At 36.4% G+C, this 16274-nt stretch overlaps 1 protein-coding gene across 1 annotated transcript in view; it reads right to left on the bottom strand.

Annotated features, from left to right (window-relative positions):
- Positions 1-16274, bottom strand: part of GRIK2 (glutamate ionotropic receptor kainate type subunit 2) — a 376312-nt gene that overhangs the window by 73079 nt on the left and 286959 nt on the right. The window contains exon 13 of the mRNA XM_065632877.1: positions 15830-16047. Coding sequence (XP_065488949.1) covers positions 15830-16047 — 218 coding nt within the window. The remainder of the gene's footprint in view (positions 1-15829; positions 16048-16274) is intronic.

Here is a 16274-nt window from a genome sequence, read left to right as displayed (position 1 = left end):
CTGCAACTAGAAAAATTGTTAGACAAAGATAGATGATTAAGAAGTTGGGGGTTTTTTAAAGAAAAAAAATAAAGCAACCAACCAAACAAATAAAACCCCAACATGTTCAGTCTCTAGCACACAAAATCTCCAATTCACCTTCCTGAAAATAAAGTAGATCACAAGTTCGCAAAGTGAATGAATGAAATAATCCGTCAGTGAATATTTCCCTCAATGTATTCTATCCTCACTGACACCTGCTCCTATTTACAGCTTGCTCAGAAAAGCATTCAACTGCTATCAGCAACTGTAAGCTCTCATACTGACAAATACTATGATCCACTGACTTGCCAGCTCAACATCACTCTGTTTACTGACTCTTCAGTTTTGCCATTCCCTGTAGGACAATCTCTCTAAAGAGCACCCACTTGATTGATGTACTGAAACTCATTTTTTCTGTAGCAGTTCCTGGGTGGACAAGCATTGAAAAGTTGCTTATACTATTTAGAAAAAGAAACAAATATCCAAGCTAGCTTCAGACGAAGGAATTTTCTGAACCAAAGTCTTTAAATATTTATGCTCTAGAGAAATGAGAACATGTTGTTTGTTTCCTATGGACATGCTCCAAAAGCAGCATTTACACTCGTCTACAGTACAGTGATCACCCAGGGAGCCAATTCTTCTACCAGACTCCTTGCACTGGATCTGTTTTCTTCAGTGAGAGAAGAAATCGCAACACTCTGGTTTAAAACTAATAAAATCTGATCACCTCGTGCAATTCCCCATATGGATATCTGTCTAACTTTCTAGCTGTTGTTAAAGTGACTCTTTCAGAGCTGAAGCCATGAAAGCCATAATATTTTAATTTTCTGAAAGCTTGATAAACCAGTATTCTTAGTATAGATAAAGTGTAAGGAAGCACTTTTTTCCCATAGGAAAGCCTTCCACTCATGTTTTTTGATGCCAACTAACTTTCACATCTGCTAGTTCCCTATTGATCGCTACAACTTGGCACTTTTGTAGAGTGTCTGATGAGGCGATTCTATTCAATGACACCACTTCCTCTTCAACAAAAGGAGTGCAGTAAAATAGCAGTGTACTTCCTATACCTTCAGGGGAAATGCTGTGTGCAAGTTACGCAGACAAACGTGTAGTCATCATTTATATGTGTGTATGTGGCGAAGAAGAGTGTTTGTTCCTTTTATACTGAACAATTGCCTATGTAAAATTATGCAAAGTAGATCTGTTTTGAATTTTTTAAGCAAATGAGGAGTCATTCTGGGTTCCACTTAAAAAATCCATCTCAAAATACATGGTGTTCACTATGCAAATAGGCTTGAAATTAGTCATCACTTAAAATATGATCCAAACATATATTTACAGATCAGTAATGTACATTAGAGAATATCAGAACAAAGAGTGTGTTTGTTTTGCTGTCCTTGAATAAAAAGACATCAAAGATTCTTTTTTCAAGTAAAATGAAATAATTTCTTCTTGACACATATTACACTAATGAAATATTTCATTTTAAATTAAAACAGTGAGTAATGTCAATTATCTAATAGTCCTCATTTATAGTGCTGTGGGAAACACCAGCATGACAAAAAGAAAAGCACTGCATGTTTAAATTAAAGATCAAATATAACAGTTTGGATTTTTTTTTTTAAACTTCATATTCCTTAAGCAGTAATGACCACAATTCATTCTTTATACAGTCTTACTTAGAAGTAGCTCTTCTTTTTTCTTTTTTTTTTTTTTTTGTATGTCTTTAAGCCTAGATTCACAAAGGCATTGAAACACCTAATACCTGCTGAAATCAACGGGAGCTTATTTATGAAAAGAGCACGGAAAGAAGAAATAAGAAATAAGGATATAGTTCCAACTTAGGATTTTCAGGTTGCACAAATATTTTAACAGATTACTCCCACAATAATTCATTTGCTTTAAGTTGAACCAGTACAACAACAACAACAACAAAATTATTTGGAAGCAGGACAGAAAAGAAAGAAGTGTTCATCTCTTCACCGAAATTTTTCTTCTAAAGAGTAGAATCAGACATAATTTATTCTACTGACAATATTTTAGCAAAACTGCTGAAGATTTTCACTAACATATCTAAATCAAGACTATGATTCACCTGTTACATTTAATAAAACAGGGTCAGGACAGAGGTCCATAATTGTCCATAACATCTGTTAGCATGGGGCCTGGAACAGTTTTGGCCTGTCTTATGGAATAACCTCCCAAATTATATCTGGGCTCCACCCGAAGATAATAGCTCAGGAGATGTCAAGTACATGCCAAACACTGTTCCTAACAGGCTGCTTGTGTATGGTCACCTAATTTTCACAGAAAAACTGAGTTTAGCCCAGTGACCTTGATTTTAAAAATAGTCCCAGCTGGTTTTATTTGGTACTAAAAATAAAAATATATCCTTAAAGTGTACAAGACAGTAACATATAACACATTTCAAACAATATAATTGTAATACTATATAAAGATTTCCATATATATATTTATATTACTCTGTAATAAATATTTCTTCATACATTTTACTTTAATGTCTAAATAATTTACTTCAAAATTCTTACTTCAAAAGTAAGACATTTGGGCAATGCCCTTAATAATTTCCTTTAACTTTTTGTCAGCCCTGAAGTGGTGAGGTAGTTGGACTAGATGATCATTGTAAGTCCCTTCTGACTGAAATCTATTCTATTCATTTCTACAGGATGTTTCAAAAATATGGACCTAGTTTCACAATGGCAAGATGTTACAATTACACAAAAATATACAAACAGTTTAATGAGTTTTTAATGAGTTTTAGTAACCTTTTTTATAAATGCTCTATATTCCTTCTACGTGCTATATGGACAACATCGTAATGATAGTTGAATTCACCACAAACACCTCTTAATTGGGTCCATCTTTTTGAAATGCATTCCATTCCATTCTATTCATTTTCCCCCTGTTTCAACTTCTAACCAAAAAGCCCAAAAGTACAGAAAAATAGAATTTTCAAAAGAGAATTAACAATTCAGAATCTGTAAGAGGGTGTAGTTTGTCCTGGATGTGGGCAAATTTTATTTTTTCTATAAACAAGTTCATTAGTTTTGCTATGCCAGCCTACTAATCTCCATATGCATGCAGAAGCGCAAACATGTGAATAGAACTGGACTCTACAATTAAAGAAACAGGAAACAATAACTGCAGTGTTGTCATCTTCAGGCTTAAATGTGATGACATATTATCAAAATTTACTATGCCAATGCTTTTGCTTGCTTGTTCTTAATATTCTTTTTTAATACAGGAAGAACAAACAAACAAATGGCCCCTCTCCTCTAAATGCTTTAAGAGTTGCTCTAACAGCTATAAATTAAACCAAATCACAATTTCAGAAATCCAAATACTATCTTAGAGGATGACAAACATGTTTGGAGCTTGAAGTGATTTTTAAAATTATAATCTGTATACATCCTCAGATTTTTCATCACTTCTTGATTAACACCTCCTGAGGTCTAAGAATTCAGTTAACCCAACTTGCTGAACTGTACCCTTCAATTTAAAGTTTCTACAAAAATTCTGACATAGAATATGTCAAGATTACCACATGTTCCAAGGAAATATGCAAAAAATGCAAACTCATTACTGGTCCACAGACCAAAAGCCTGCATCTGTCACTCTAATTAGACCATAAATGAAGAAATGACAAGCTATACAGCAGATGACACAGCAACATCTGCTCTCCTGGTGGAGGATAAATGTATTAAGCCTCTAATATGATCAAGCATATGGAGTCACATGAGCAAAGCAAAATGGTGGATTGTGTTTCTCGTTTGTTATTTTTACTTTTCTTTTTGAAAGACTGGCTTTTGCAATCACTGTCTTATGTTTAGGAAGTTACCAGTTTAATATTTTTAAATATGATGTTTACAAACACAGACCAGAAATTTGGCCACAGTCTAACTCAGACCCTAAGCCAAAGTGTGAACTTTTTCTATTATTTGGAAGAGATTTTTGTCTTTGTTGTTGTTGTTGTGTGTTTATTTCAGTGCCAACGTTTAAAAAAAGAAACTCTTCATGGCCTTTAAACCAGTTATCTAAAATAAATATCCCCACAATGCTAGTTAAGTCGGTTTTCACAGAATCACAGAATCACAGAATGTTAGGGATTGGAAGGGACCTCAAAAGATCATCTAGTCCAATCCCCCTGCCAGAGCAGGAACACCTAGGTGAGGTTACACAGGAAGGCGTCCAGGCGGGTTTTGAATGTCTCCAGAGAAGGAGAATCCACAACCCCCCTGGGCAGCCTGTTCCAGTGTTCTGTCACCCTCACTGAGAAGAAGTTTCTTCTCACATTTAAGTGGAACCTCTTGTGTTCCAGCTTGAACCCATTACCCCTTGTCTTACTGTTGGTTGTCACCGAGAAGAGCCTGGCTCCATCCTCGTGACACCCACCCTTTATATATTTATAAACATTGATGAGGTCACCCCTCAGTCTTCTCTTCTCCAAGCTAAAGAGCCCCAGCTCCCTCAGCCTTTCCTCATAAGGGAGATGCTCCACTCCCTTCATCATCTTTGTGGCCCTGCGCTGGACTCTCTCCAGCAGTTCCCTGTCCTTCTTGAACTGAGGGGCCCAGAACTGGACACAATATTCCAGATGAGGTCTCACCAGGGCAGAGTAGAGGGGAAGGAGAACCTCTCTGGACCTACTAACCACCCCCCTTCTAATACACCCCAGGATGCCATTGGCCTTCTTGGCCACAAGGGCACAGTGCTGGCTCATGGTCATCCTGCTGTCCACCAGGACCCCCAGGTCCCTTTCCCCTACACTGCTCTCTAATAGGTCATTCCCCAACCTGTACTGGAACCTGGGGTTGTTCCTGCCCAGATGCAAGACTCTACATTTCCCCTTGTTATATTTCATTAAATTTTTCCCCGCCCAACTCTCTAGCCTGTCCAGATCTCGCTGGATGGCAGCACAGCCTTCTGGCGTGTCAGCCACTCCTCCCAGCTTGGTGTCATCAGCAAACTTGCTGATAGTACACTCAATTCCCTCATCCAAGTCATTGATGAATATATTGAACAGTATTGGTCCCAGAACTGACCCTTGAGGCACTCCACTAGATACAGGCCTCCAACCAGACTCCGCCCCATTGATCACAATTTTATTATGGAAATAGAATTATTTGTATTATTCCTTGTAATATTAATTAATCACAGACACTTCCTACATTCATACTGCAGTTTATACATATATGAAATTTGCCTAGTGCTTAAACAGTGACCAGAAATGTGATAAGATGCATCTTACATACTTGTAGCCGCTTGCACATTAAGCATCTATAGCAAGGTACTAATCTAAGCTTATTGACTATAGTCAATGGGAAAAGTTTGGTAACTCTAGAGAATGCTGTCCTTCTAAGGGAGTTACCTAAGACAGTATGGAAGAACTGGTTTCTAGTGTCTTTCAGTTTCTTTCCAGTGCCAATAAAAGGCAACTAGATGGCTACTTGAGAGGAGAGCAGGTATCTACATTTTTGTGTGAGGAGATATCTGCCCTACGTCTTTCAAAAACTGTATCTTACCCAGTAAAACAAATCATCTGGGGGGGCTGCTTTCCAGCTTTGATACCAAAACACATGATCATATGATACCTTCCTATTAAATGCTTTCAGTCAACAGTTGAGATTCTTTCTTTACCAGTCCACCAGTTTACCAATTTATTGCTAGTATGGTCCTATGCATTTTGAGAAAATTCAGGAATATGACCTATTCCTGGTTTTACTCATTATCATTTTAAGGATGCCATGCTTCATTTTACAATCCTTATATTTATAAAAGAATAATAAATTACCTTTGCTACACATTCTACCTATGAAGCTACATTAACAGTTAACAATATTATTAAGATAGGGTTTGTGTAATGCAATATAATGTAATAAAATAGAATATAAAAAATTTAAATGACAAATACATAGTTACAGGAGGTTTTTATGGATTTTACTCCATCATTAATGCCAACAAATGTAAAAATAAAAAATCTCAAATCACATGGTATTACAACTGCAACATTTGTAGGTTCTAGTGTTTGCTGTTAGATTTATTCCACTAAAATTTAGAGATTCAACTTATCAAAGTGATTCTGTATTTCTGAAGGGAAAACTGAAGACCTGAAGATTATACTAAGAGTCTTAATGTTTTTTGGAAGTGTTAAAAAATTTCTTTGAACTACTTAGAAGTGAAGCTCAACTTGAAAATAAATCCAGAAATCCACTATTGGCTGAATAAAAATGTAAAAAATAATGGCCTCAATATTGCTGATGAGATGAGCCTTATAGTTTTGCTTTAATCCCCCTTTCATCTTTGAAGATCTGATCTGAGAGAGCCAAATTCTCACTTAATCTCAGAATAGAGACTTCTTGCATAATACACCTGTCACTGGAAGAGGAAGCAATAACTGAAATTTCAGTGTTTCCTCTGCTGCTTCTTCTGATTTTATGGGTAGCCAAACCACTAACTAGAATACCATTGTTGGATTGTACATCTATAATGAACTATGCTCAGCAACTCTACTTCAAGGAACAAAAGCTGCATGAGAAATACTAGGTGTAGTTATAAAATAAATTAAGGAACTAAACTGGGGGTTTTTTGTTCTATCCAAGTAAATTCCTCAGCAATTTTACCTGCATAAAAATACACTTGAACAATAACTACCTAGATAGGCTTAGATAGAAGTTCTAGCATGAAAGAAACTATTCTCAGAGCTTCTTCACTAGACAAGGTAAAAGGCTGAAAGAACAGCCTTCCCAAGAAATCACAGAAAATGTTTGGTCTTCCTTCTTCACAGAAAGTTCCTTTAAGGATGTGTCTTCCTTTTTCAGAAAGTGGAAACATATGAAAGAGTACATGAAACTTCTATCAGGCATGTCATAGAAGCTTCTTAACAGTTTTGGAAGATTCCTTGTAATTCAAGGAAGGCAAATATCTCTTGTATAAAAAAAAATATATGAAAGACAGGGAAATAGAAAGACAGTAAGAGCAAAAGAAATAGGAACAGAACACTGTCCACTGGCCTTCTGTTGCATAAGAAAGTAAAAGTAAAAGACCAAAAACTTCGAGACTTCAAAGGCCTCCAGGACGTTTGCTGTATTTTACAGATTGTTTAGGGGGAGCTGATTTCAATTCTCAAATGCAAAATAAACTACTCAACTACAAATATTTTAAGGTAAACAATACTACATCCTTTGCTAATTTTCGCAATGCCTAGTTTCCTAATAGCATGTATTAATATAATAAAAGCTCCCAAACTCCTCTCAAATCACATTCACAACAAAATTCAAATAATAACTTATCTGGGCTTTGTAATGTTAGGTTGGTGGTTGGACTCAATGACCTTAAAGGTCTTTTCCAACCTGAATGACAGCATGGTCCTATGATTCCAAAACATGGTTTAGTATGTTTTCTGTGTAAATCAGTAATTTATATTGTGTAGACTAAGGATTTTGAATACATCAAGTACAAGTTCAATTAATGCATGGATACTGAAAAATGCTTAAAAGGCATCCATATCCAATAAAGCTTATGTAATTATTATCATAGATGTATTGCAAAAAGGATGGTTTAACCATTTTCGTCAAGCATTCTGTTTGGAGCAATGAATAACTCTGGAGAAGAAATTAATCAGCATAGTAAGATTTTAGGTGGCATCCAGGGCAATTCTGGCACTGGAAATATTTCTCTACACAATGTAATGCTAATGCAGTTGGACGACACCTCGGTAGTATCATATATAAGCTGACAAGGCAGAACCAAGAGTTCAGCTCTGCTAATGAATTGAGGCTTTCAGGCTGCTTCAGTGGGCAGGAACTCAACACTGAAGGCTGCTCATATGGCAAGCTCTCACACAAAACTGGCTAAACCGAGAGACAGAACATTCTAGAGAATTGTTTCTGAATCACATTCCCAGGTTGAGTCATAGATCAAATCTACAAACTTTACATGTCTACTTGGTGACCGATCTATTTGCTTTGAAGAATAAGGTGATCTTTTTTTCAAACTCTGATAGTTAAAAATGTTCTCAGATGTACTCTCAATTTCCTAAACAAACCCTAACTCGGCAATCTCTCTTTCATACAGAATGCTGTTTGCAGTTTAAGGATTCTCTATGATCCAGTTCAGTTCTGTTTCTCACCTTCCTCATGATCTAAGGACAGACATAAAGAGAAAAAAAAGCTGAGACGAGAAAAGGAAAAAGTGTTGTTGCCCTACCTCCTAAGGGAAAGCAGCAGGAGCAGCAGAGAAAGGTGATAAGACTAGATAGCAAGTAGGTTATGCATTTCTGAGGAAAAAGCCTTGTAACCAAACCTATGATCAGAACCCAGAGTTCAGTCATTCTCTTACAGCTGATCCTACCAACAGCGCCATTACAGGCCCTGAGGAGGCCAGAAAATGAAGGTGAGAGAAAGTAAACAAAATGTTAAGAAAAAACCTACAATAGTTTTAAGGACAACACACATTCTGGAAGTATCAGCAATTGCTGTTGATTTTCTCACCCTCACACCTCCAAATGTCTAGGCAACAGAAATCACTTCCCAAAGGGTGTGGATTCCCAGTGGATTTCACATCTAGCAGGGTGATACAAGATCACCCTGCCTTGAAAAGTGACACCCACTGCTACCCTCACATCAGTACTCACATGCTATAATAGCAGCCAGAGCAGCTTTCTTCACAACTGAAAAGTAAACATGCAACAACAAAAAAAGATTCATTTTCAGTTGGATCAGAAAGCTGGACTGATTCTTGCTACAGCTCTATGATATGTAGAGCCAACAGAGCTTGTGGTTGAAGGCCAGAAAAGTGGTTGGACTACTTGCAGTTAGACTGGTTTAATTTGATCCCAAAACAACACAGCAATAAAGCTATTGAGAGATATGGCCAAAAGCAATTTGCAGTGATTAAACTCCACCTGACTTCAAAGGAAAAAGCCCCTACTTTTCTTGTCTTTAGTGGCATCCCTATTTATTCTGAAAAAAAAAAAAAAAAAAAAAAAAAAAAAAAAAAAAAAAAGACAATGGACTTCTCTTAACTACAAAGTTATTTTTCAGGTACCTAGATTATAAATTCATCTGAACCAGCTACATTTGGTAGAAATTCCTGTCTTTTGCTGTTAAAAATTCCTGACACAATTTAGGACTCAAAGTGTGGTTTGGATAATATTTGTATACTATCAAGCTTGACTTTCTATGGACAAATGCACAGTTAATTTGTAATTTTTTTCCCCTCTGGGCTCTGATTTCATGTATCCTGTATTTCTACCCAAGCCAGCTCTATTCAGGCAAACTTCAGCATGTACCTACAGTATGGCTCATTATTGCATATGCACTAATTAATGCATATTGTTGTCAGATGGAATTTTCAAAAATAACACAAATGTCAGCTTCTTGCTGGTATGTTCCCTTTAGATTTACATTTTATTTACACTGAGAAATACTTATCGAACAGGAAAGCCAGATGGGACCACAGGTTACATAGTTTAGCTCACCTGAGATTTCTGTGAGGAGATCAGCATAAAACATTTTCTCCTATGAATATTTGGGGCAAGGCATAAACAGATGCTGAGAAGATGCTTCCTAATGCCAACTTTTACTTCATCTTTGATGTCTCTCTTTGACTTCCTTTCAAAAATAACTAATGGAGACCCCAATTCATGTGTTAATGATTTTATTTAGTATTTCAATCATTGCGAATGAATAATCTAGATTTCACTGGAAGGACATGTATATTTCTTTGAAAGGACCTCAAAAAGCATTTGTACATGTTTCATCAGTTTCTAAGAGCTGTAGCTGGTGACAGGTGTAAATGATAAATATGAATCCTGCGATTTTGGAGCATAATTATTCATGAATACCACATGTTATCCCACAGCTTGTAAAGAGTCCTTACTATGTGGATATATGGCATAATGCATTATAAATCTTTGCAGAAATGAAAAGCTGACTAGCCCTTTTGTTCATCTTTTCTAGCCCATAATGTAGGAACAGGGGAAAATGGTATGAGGAATGGGGAAAGGAAATGGAGAAGACATGGACAAAGGCAAGGGTGGAATGGTAGTGGATTTCTACCACATTCCATCGATTTTTAGTTTCATGCCTCAGCACTGAGATGCAACGGACAGCCAAACATAGGCTCCTGTTTACTACAGGAACAGTAATGGCTCTGACAACGTCAGAGAAGGGGGGAGGGTCAAGACAGCATTAAACCATTTCAGTCACTTTGTCCCAGTACCTCTAGAGTTGGTTGGAATGAGGCCCTTTATGGGAATTAGTTCTGCTTTCTGTCCTCAGATTCAAGACAGTTCACCTCAAATAACTTAATGGTACCAAATTTATCAGAATTTCTTCTATGTAGAATTCAAGTGTACTGCTGCACTTATCATAGTCTGTGTTAATGCACCATCTAGCCTACCTACCTCTACCTAGCTTCCTTGATCTTTTAAAAAGATAAGTAGAACTCAGTGAGGCAGAGGTGTTTTGAGGTCTCTGGACAAAGCCAGTATCTTATTATCACAGACTCTATCACTGCAGATTCAGTTCTTAGAAGTATATGGAGCAACCACAGACCTGGATTTACAGGTTTGCAACTATGCCTGCTTTTTTTTGTACATTCGAAGAACTAGTGGTTAACTGAGTAGGTGTTCCTGCAGAGGGCATAATCACAGGAAAAGGGAATGCCTTTCAACTGTATGTGTTTCTAGAAGATAGGCCTAAGCCATGATGATCAAAAGGAAGAAAAAAAAATTACATGGTATTTATATTCAATTCCCTTTTTAGTCAAAAGTGCCACATATATGTTTTTATGCATAAAAACAAGTCTGTATTTGTTACATTCAAATGCAACTTATCTATAAAATGAAATAATTTGAAAGCAAACTGAGCATGCATCTGTGGTATCTGCTACCAATTATATTTAAGCATTATCCAGATCAGCACATGGAGGCTGGGACTCAAGAAATTGCTTTCCATTAGTCACTGTCAGTCAGTGAATATTTGAGAAGCTTAGAAGTTGTGTCCTTCTTTCATCTTTGACTTGCAATAATTCCACCAAATAATTGATACACACTGCTAAACTTCATGCTGTTTTATTTGCAGCATTCAACTAAAGGTTCTCTGTGTATGTATGCCCATGTGCTTGTATATGTACATTTATTTATTTATTAAACAGATAAATGTCATTTACCTATTGCAATGTTCAAATCCAGGTTTGAAAAACCCACTGAAGTTATACTGGCTTTATGCGTGCCAATGCCAGCATCACTCATGACAAATGAATGGCATTCAGACCTTTATATTTGCTGCTATTCTTTGTTTTATATCAGGGGATCTGTCACTTGTACTCCAGTTGCAAGCAATGGGAAAATTCCCCTACGACTCCTTCTTCCATACTTAAGAAACTATTTCTGCGATTTGGCAATGTGTAGCTAGAGCTTAATTCTATCTCCTTTAAAAATAGGCTGAGAATTCAGAAGAGGAAAATAGATACTAAGCATTGAATTGTTGCCCCCCCCCCAAATTCCTGAGGTAGGTGGTAATAAAGTGGCTAGGGTTAAAAACAGGGGCCATAGAACTGAAAAAGGTCATTAACATGGATCCTCGTGGAAAAAAAGCAGTGCAAGAAGAAATGGAGAAGATTGTAAAAAAGTAGAGCTGCCATATGAAAACGGATCCTGAAGAAAAAAAGGAAAGTAACTGGCAAATGTCAATGACAAATAGAATAATCTATCAGATAATTCTAAGGTCTGTGAGTCACCTTTCCTGAATTAGTCCTCTATCTGCCTTTCACCAAGTGATCTTGAAAAACATGCATTCCCTTTTAGTGCTTCAGCTTCCTTATCAGCAAAACAAGGATGTAAAATATACGACTCTCACAGAGAGCTGAAAAGACCTTTAATTTGTGATACAAAAGTAATGACACTAATCTACTGCTTTAGAGAATGAAAAATTACTTTGTTTTTTACTCTGTGGTATGCAAATACCTAGTAACCATAACTGAGAAAAGTCCCATTGTGCATGGTACTGTAAAAAATCATAGAAAGAAAAAAAATTAAAATGAAATGTACAGATATGAAAAACTGTGAAAAACAAAAGTACATAGCAACTTCATACACACAAAAAAAATTCTTAAAATTGTAGACCACATATAAACATATGTGCTGTAGCAGTTTGTGTGTGAGAATGGAGAACTGTGGTACAAATAGAACTAAGGTGGAATTAACATTGCTCTTTTCCATTTCAGAACTGTCATTCAGCAAGAAAACAGACACTGGAGTTTTGAGAAACATAGGCTGAGAGACCACAGAAATCAGAGGCAATGAACAATCTGAGCTTTTTTTCATCCAAGAACAGCTAGTGTGAGATGAGTACCTTTAATTAAAATAATAGATTATTTATATTTTATTCAAAAAAGGAAGGAAGACCGGCTTCTGAAAATTGAAAATGCTCAAGGATGACAAAAGCAGCCAATAGAAAGGAAGAGAAGTTCATAACTAAGAAAAACTCTACAATTTGAGAAACACCAAAACATGTGTCAGGAGTAGAAACTACAAGCCTAGCAGCAGATATGCCTTAGAATTTACTTTCACATTTCTTTCCTTCTAAGTCTTGGATAATAATAAATTTTTCTTTGTTTTTCCCAATGAAATGGCCCACCAGACTCACAGGCATATACCAGAGTTGTAAAACTACTTCTTTTCCATACTCAGACTAGGTAAGTAGATCTTAAGAAAAGTGAGTATTGAAAATTTCCTCTAATTTCTGACTTCCAAAAGGAGTTGCAATGTCATATCTCTCAGACCATGAGGTGGCATACAGTGAACTGGAGGATCTAATAAACCTCTGGAGACAACATTCTCCTTTTTTTATCAAAGCTATTTAACAGGGATGTTTGACTCACAAGGGTAACAGTGTTTTCAACGTATATCCTCTGTGCTCTTCAAGATTTTAATTTTAGCAGGCTTTAATATAGTTTGCTTGATTCCCATTTAGGTTCTCCTTCAAAAACCACTCTTCTTTTGTATTAGTACTATACAGCTTTGGCCAGGTTCCAAAGGCTTTTTTAAGAGAGAATTCAATGGACTGCTATTTAGATAATTTATGCAGAAATTACTGTCAGTCTTCTGGGCAGCTACTGAGCCTCATCGTGATTGGAACTAATAACTATTACCAAGATATGATAATTTCATTTAACATTAGGAAACCATCTGGTGTCTTCATTTCTTGTTGTAACATAATGCCATTGTTTTACTCAATCCACTCTCATTAAAACACAACAAAGCAGCTAAGGAAAAACATACACACAGATGATAAATTTATCCTCTCTATCGTCTCTGTGCAACCTCCCCCAGAAGTCATACTCTCACAGATTTTTGAAGTAGAAGAGGACTACCAAAATCTAATCTGACCTCCTGTATAATGAAGGCTATCTATTTCATTGAGTAGCCTCTAAATCAAGGGTATAACGTGTTTAGCCTATGCTGTATCTATTTTTCTCACAAAGGCTGCATGTGATGGATGAATCTTGCCCACTCCTAGATAAGCTGTACGAGTGGTTAATTACTCTCACTCTTAAAAATATTCACCTTATTTCTAGTCTGAATTTGCCTAACTTCAGCTTTGAAACATTGGATCTCATTATGCCCTTTTCTGCTAGATTAAACAGTCATCTGCTGTCAAAGTCTCATTCCCATTAAGGCACTCACAGACCATGATCAAGTCACCTCTTAACCTTCTCTTCAGCAGATTAAACAGACAGATCTTCGTTAGCCGCTAACTACAATGCTTATTTCCAGACCTATAGTCATTCTTTCACCTTTCATGAACTCTTTCCAATTTTAAACATATTTTTGAAGTGTGGTCACCAGAACAGGACACAATGGTTCATTAACAGTTTCTCTAATACCATATAAGAAGGCAGTGTTATTTCCTACTTGATATTCACTTGCCTATATATCAGAGAATAAAATATATACCATTTCAAACCCTCCTTTAACATAAACTGATAAAAAAGAAAGTATTCTGAAAGGAATTTAAAATGTGAATGTTTATCCTGGGTTTTTTGGGGGTTTTTTACACACAATGCAGAAAAGATACGCAACTCTTCTGTCTTTTCTATACTGTTTATGTTTTTCTATAGTATCTACATCCAGTGTTATCTCTGTCACTTAAGATGCAGAAAAGGGAGCAGTATATTAATACACAGAGGGGAAAAATATCCAGAGAAATAGTCTGTGTGCACTTATAAAGCCCACATAAAGCACATACAAAAAAGGAGAAAGAGAGAAAATTAAGGGCATGGAGAACGATAACTAAAAGTTAAGAAGATGCAGAGAAAAATGCTTCTGCCAACCAGGAGGAAAGACACTGCTAATTTAAACTAGCTTCCTAATATTTGAAAGTCCACAGTTCAAATCTGAATTAGAACAAGTTCAAAGTTTTCTGCCAGACAAAAATGAAATTAAAGCCCTATAGTGTTTTCTGGTAGCTCGATAAATACCTTGTGTCATTTCTTTATGTCCTGAGACGTAAATCATTTTCACTCTTCTAAAACCCTGTCTTCAAACTTTCAGTGTTGTTTCTTTTAACTGCTTCACATGTCCTGACTTCAAGAGACCTTTAATTGAATAGTTACTTCTATTAACTTCATCAGCTCCTTTTCCAACAAGTATTCTGGGGAAAAACTCAGAACCTTCCCAATTTATGCTATAAGTTAAACAGCCAACAACATTCTGAGTGAAGTTGAATTGATTTTTATTTCCAAGAAGAAGCTGAAAGCCCTATAATTATTTTTTTTTTAAATTAAAACTATGTGTACACTTTGATTGGCTCTAAGGTCATAAGATTAAACATTGACTATTTAGCCTTGATATCTAGACAAATTTTGTACTCCCTGAACCCAACGAGAGGAACTGAGCATGCGTTCTTCAATTTCTATACCAGTTTACAAGTTACCTTGGACCCCAGTTTGCCTAATTTCAAATGCCAATGTAACAGTCATCACAAAGCTTTAGTTGGTAGCATAACAACTCATAAAACTAGGAAATACTAGCTGAAAGCCTTCAAAATGTACCAAAGATCAGATCAAAACTGTTAAACACCTCTCTCTTTGGAAGGTCTGAGACACCTCTTTGCTACCAAACACAAGGAGCTATAGAACAAATCATCCTCTCTCCCTTCATGCATACTTCTCACTAATTTAAAACCACTTAAATGCTTGATGAAGCTAGAAAAGAAAGATTGATCTCTAATCCAGCAGCATATTTCACTATATTTCAAATCGAATGATCTTAGTAACAGGTTAAAAAGAACAGAAAAACTGTAAGAATCTAAGGGTTTTTTATACGGACACCAAGTTTCATCCGAAAGTTTCTCAAAAATATGAAGCCCAAAAGGTTATTCTCATTCAAGCCACTAATATACTTAGTGTAGTCCAGTTGCTTGAACAAAGACTAAAATTAAGTGTAATGTTATTGAACTGATACTATAACTCCTAATCTGACAAAACTCATTCTTGTACACAGCTATAGGAGATCTGTCTGAGCAAAGTATTCATGTTTCTTCGCCTACTCCACTGCTATAAACTCACTTTTCTAAGCGAAAACCATCAAAGAAATTTGCTTCTATTTCCCATGAGAGATTTTTGCATTTGCTTCCTTTGTTATCTTGCAAATCCTCAAATAAGTGACTTTCAGTTGGTTTTGACAGCAGTAGGAATCTTATCTGTTGCTCCTCAGCAAGGTGCACAAACTTTCCCCCACAATCAGGATATAGGATCTTTTCAAATAGAATATAAAGCTTACCTTGAAGAAAGTCATGGTTGCTCCATCTTCAACTGCCCCATACTCTATCTTTGTCTGCTTGGCCAAATCATCAGCAGAATCAATAGGAGATTCCATACGTTCCACTGTCAGAAAGGCGGCTAGGTTAGCAGTGTACGAGGAAATGATGATAAGTGTGAAAAACCACCAAATGCCTCCCACTATCCTGGTGGAGAGGGCTTTGGGCATGAGTTCAGAACCTAACGAAAACCAGGGGAGAAAGGTGAAACCAATGCACACAAAACAATTAATAGGTGTTCAGCACTTTTTGCCACAGTGGGGAGACGGAGTCACTGTGCAAAAAAATCTTTAAACTACAGGCTTACAGGTGCTGTTTGTACAAATACACACAACTGAAATGAAAAATAAGAACTGATTACTCTTATAAAGACAGAACTTTTGGAGCTGTGGGAATCAAAAGATAGCA

This window comes from Caloenas nicobarica, chromosome 3, assembly GCF_036013445.1.
Source record: "Caloenas nicobarica isolate bCalNic1 chromosome 3, bCalNic1.hap1, whole genome shotgun sequence".
NCBI lineage: Eukaryota > Metazoa > Chordata > Aves > Columbiformes > Columbidae > Caloenas > Caloenas nicobarica.
This window is presented reverse-complemented; position numbering and strand designations above follow the sequence as displayed.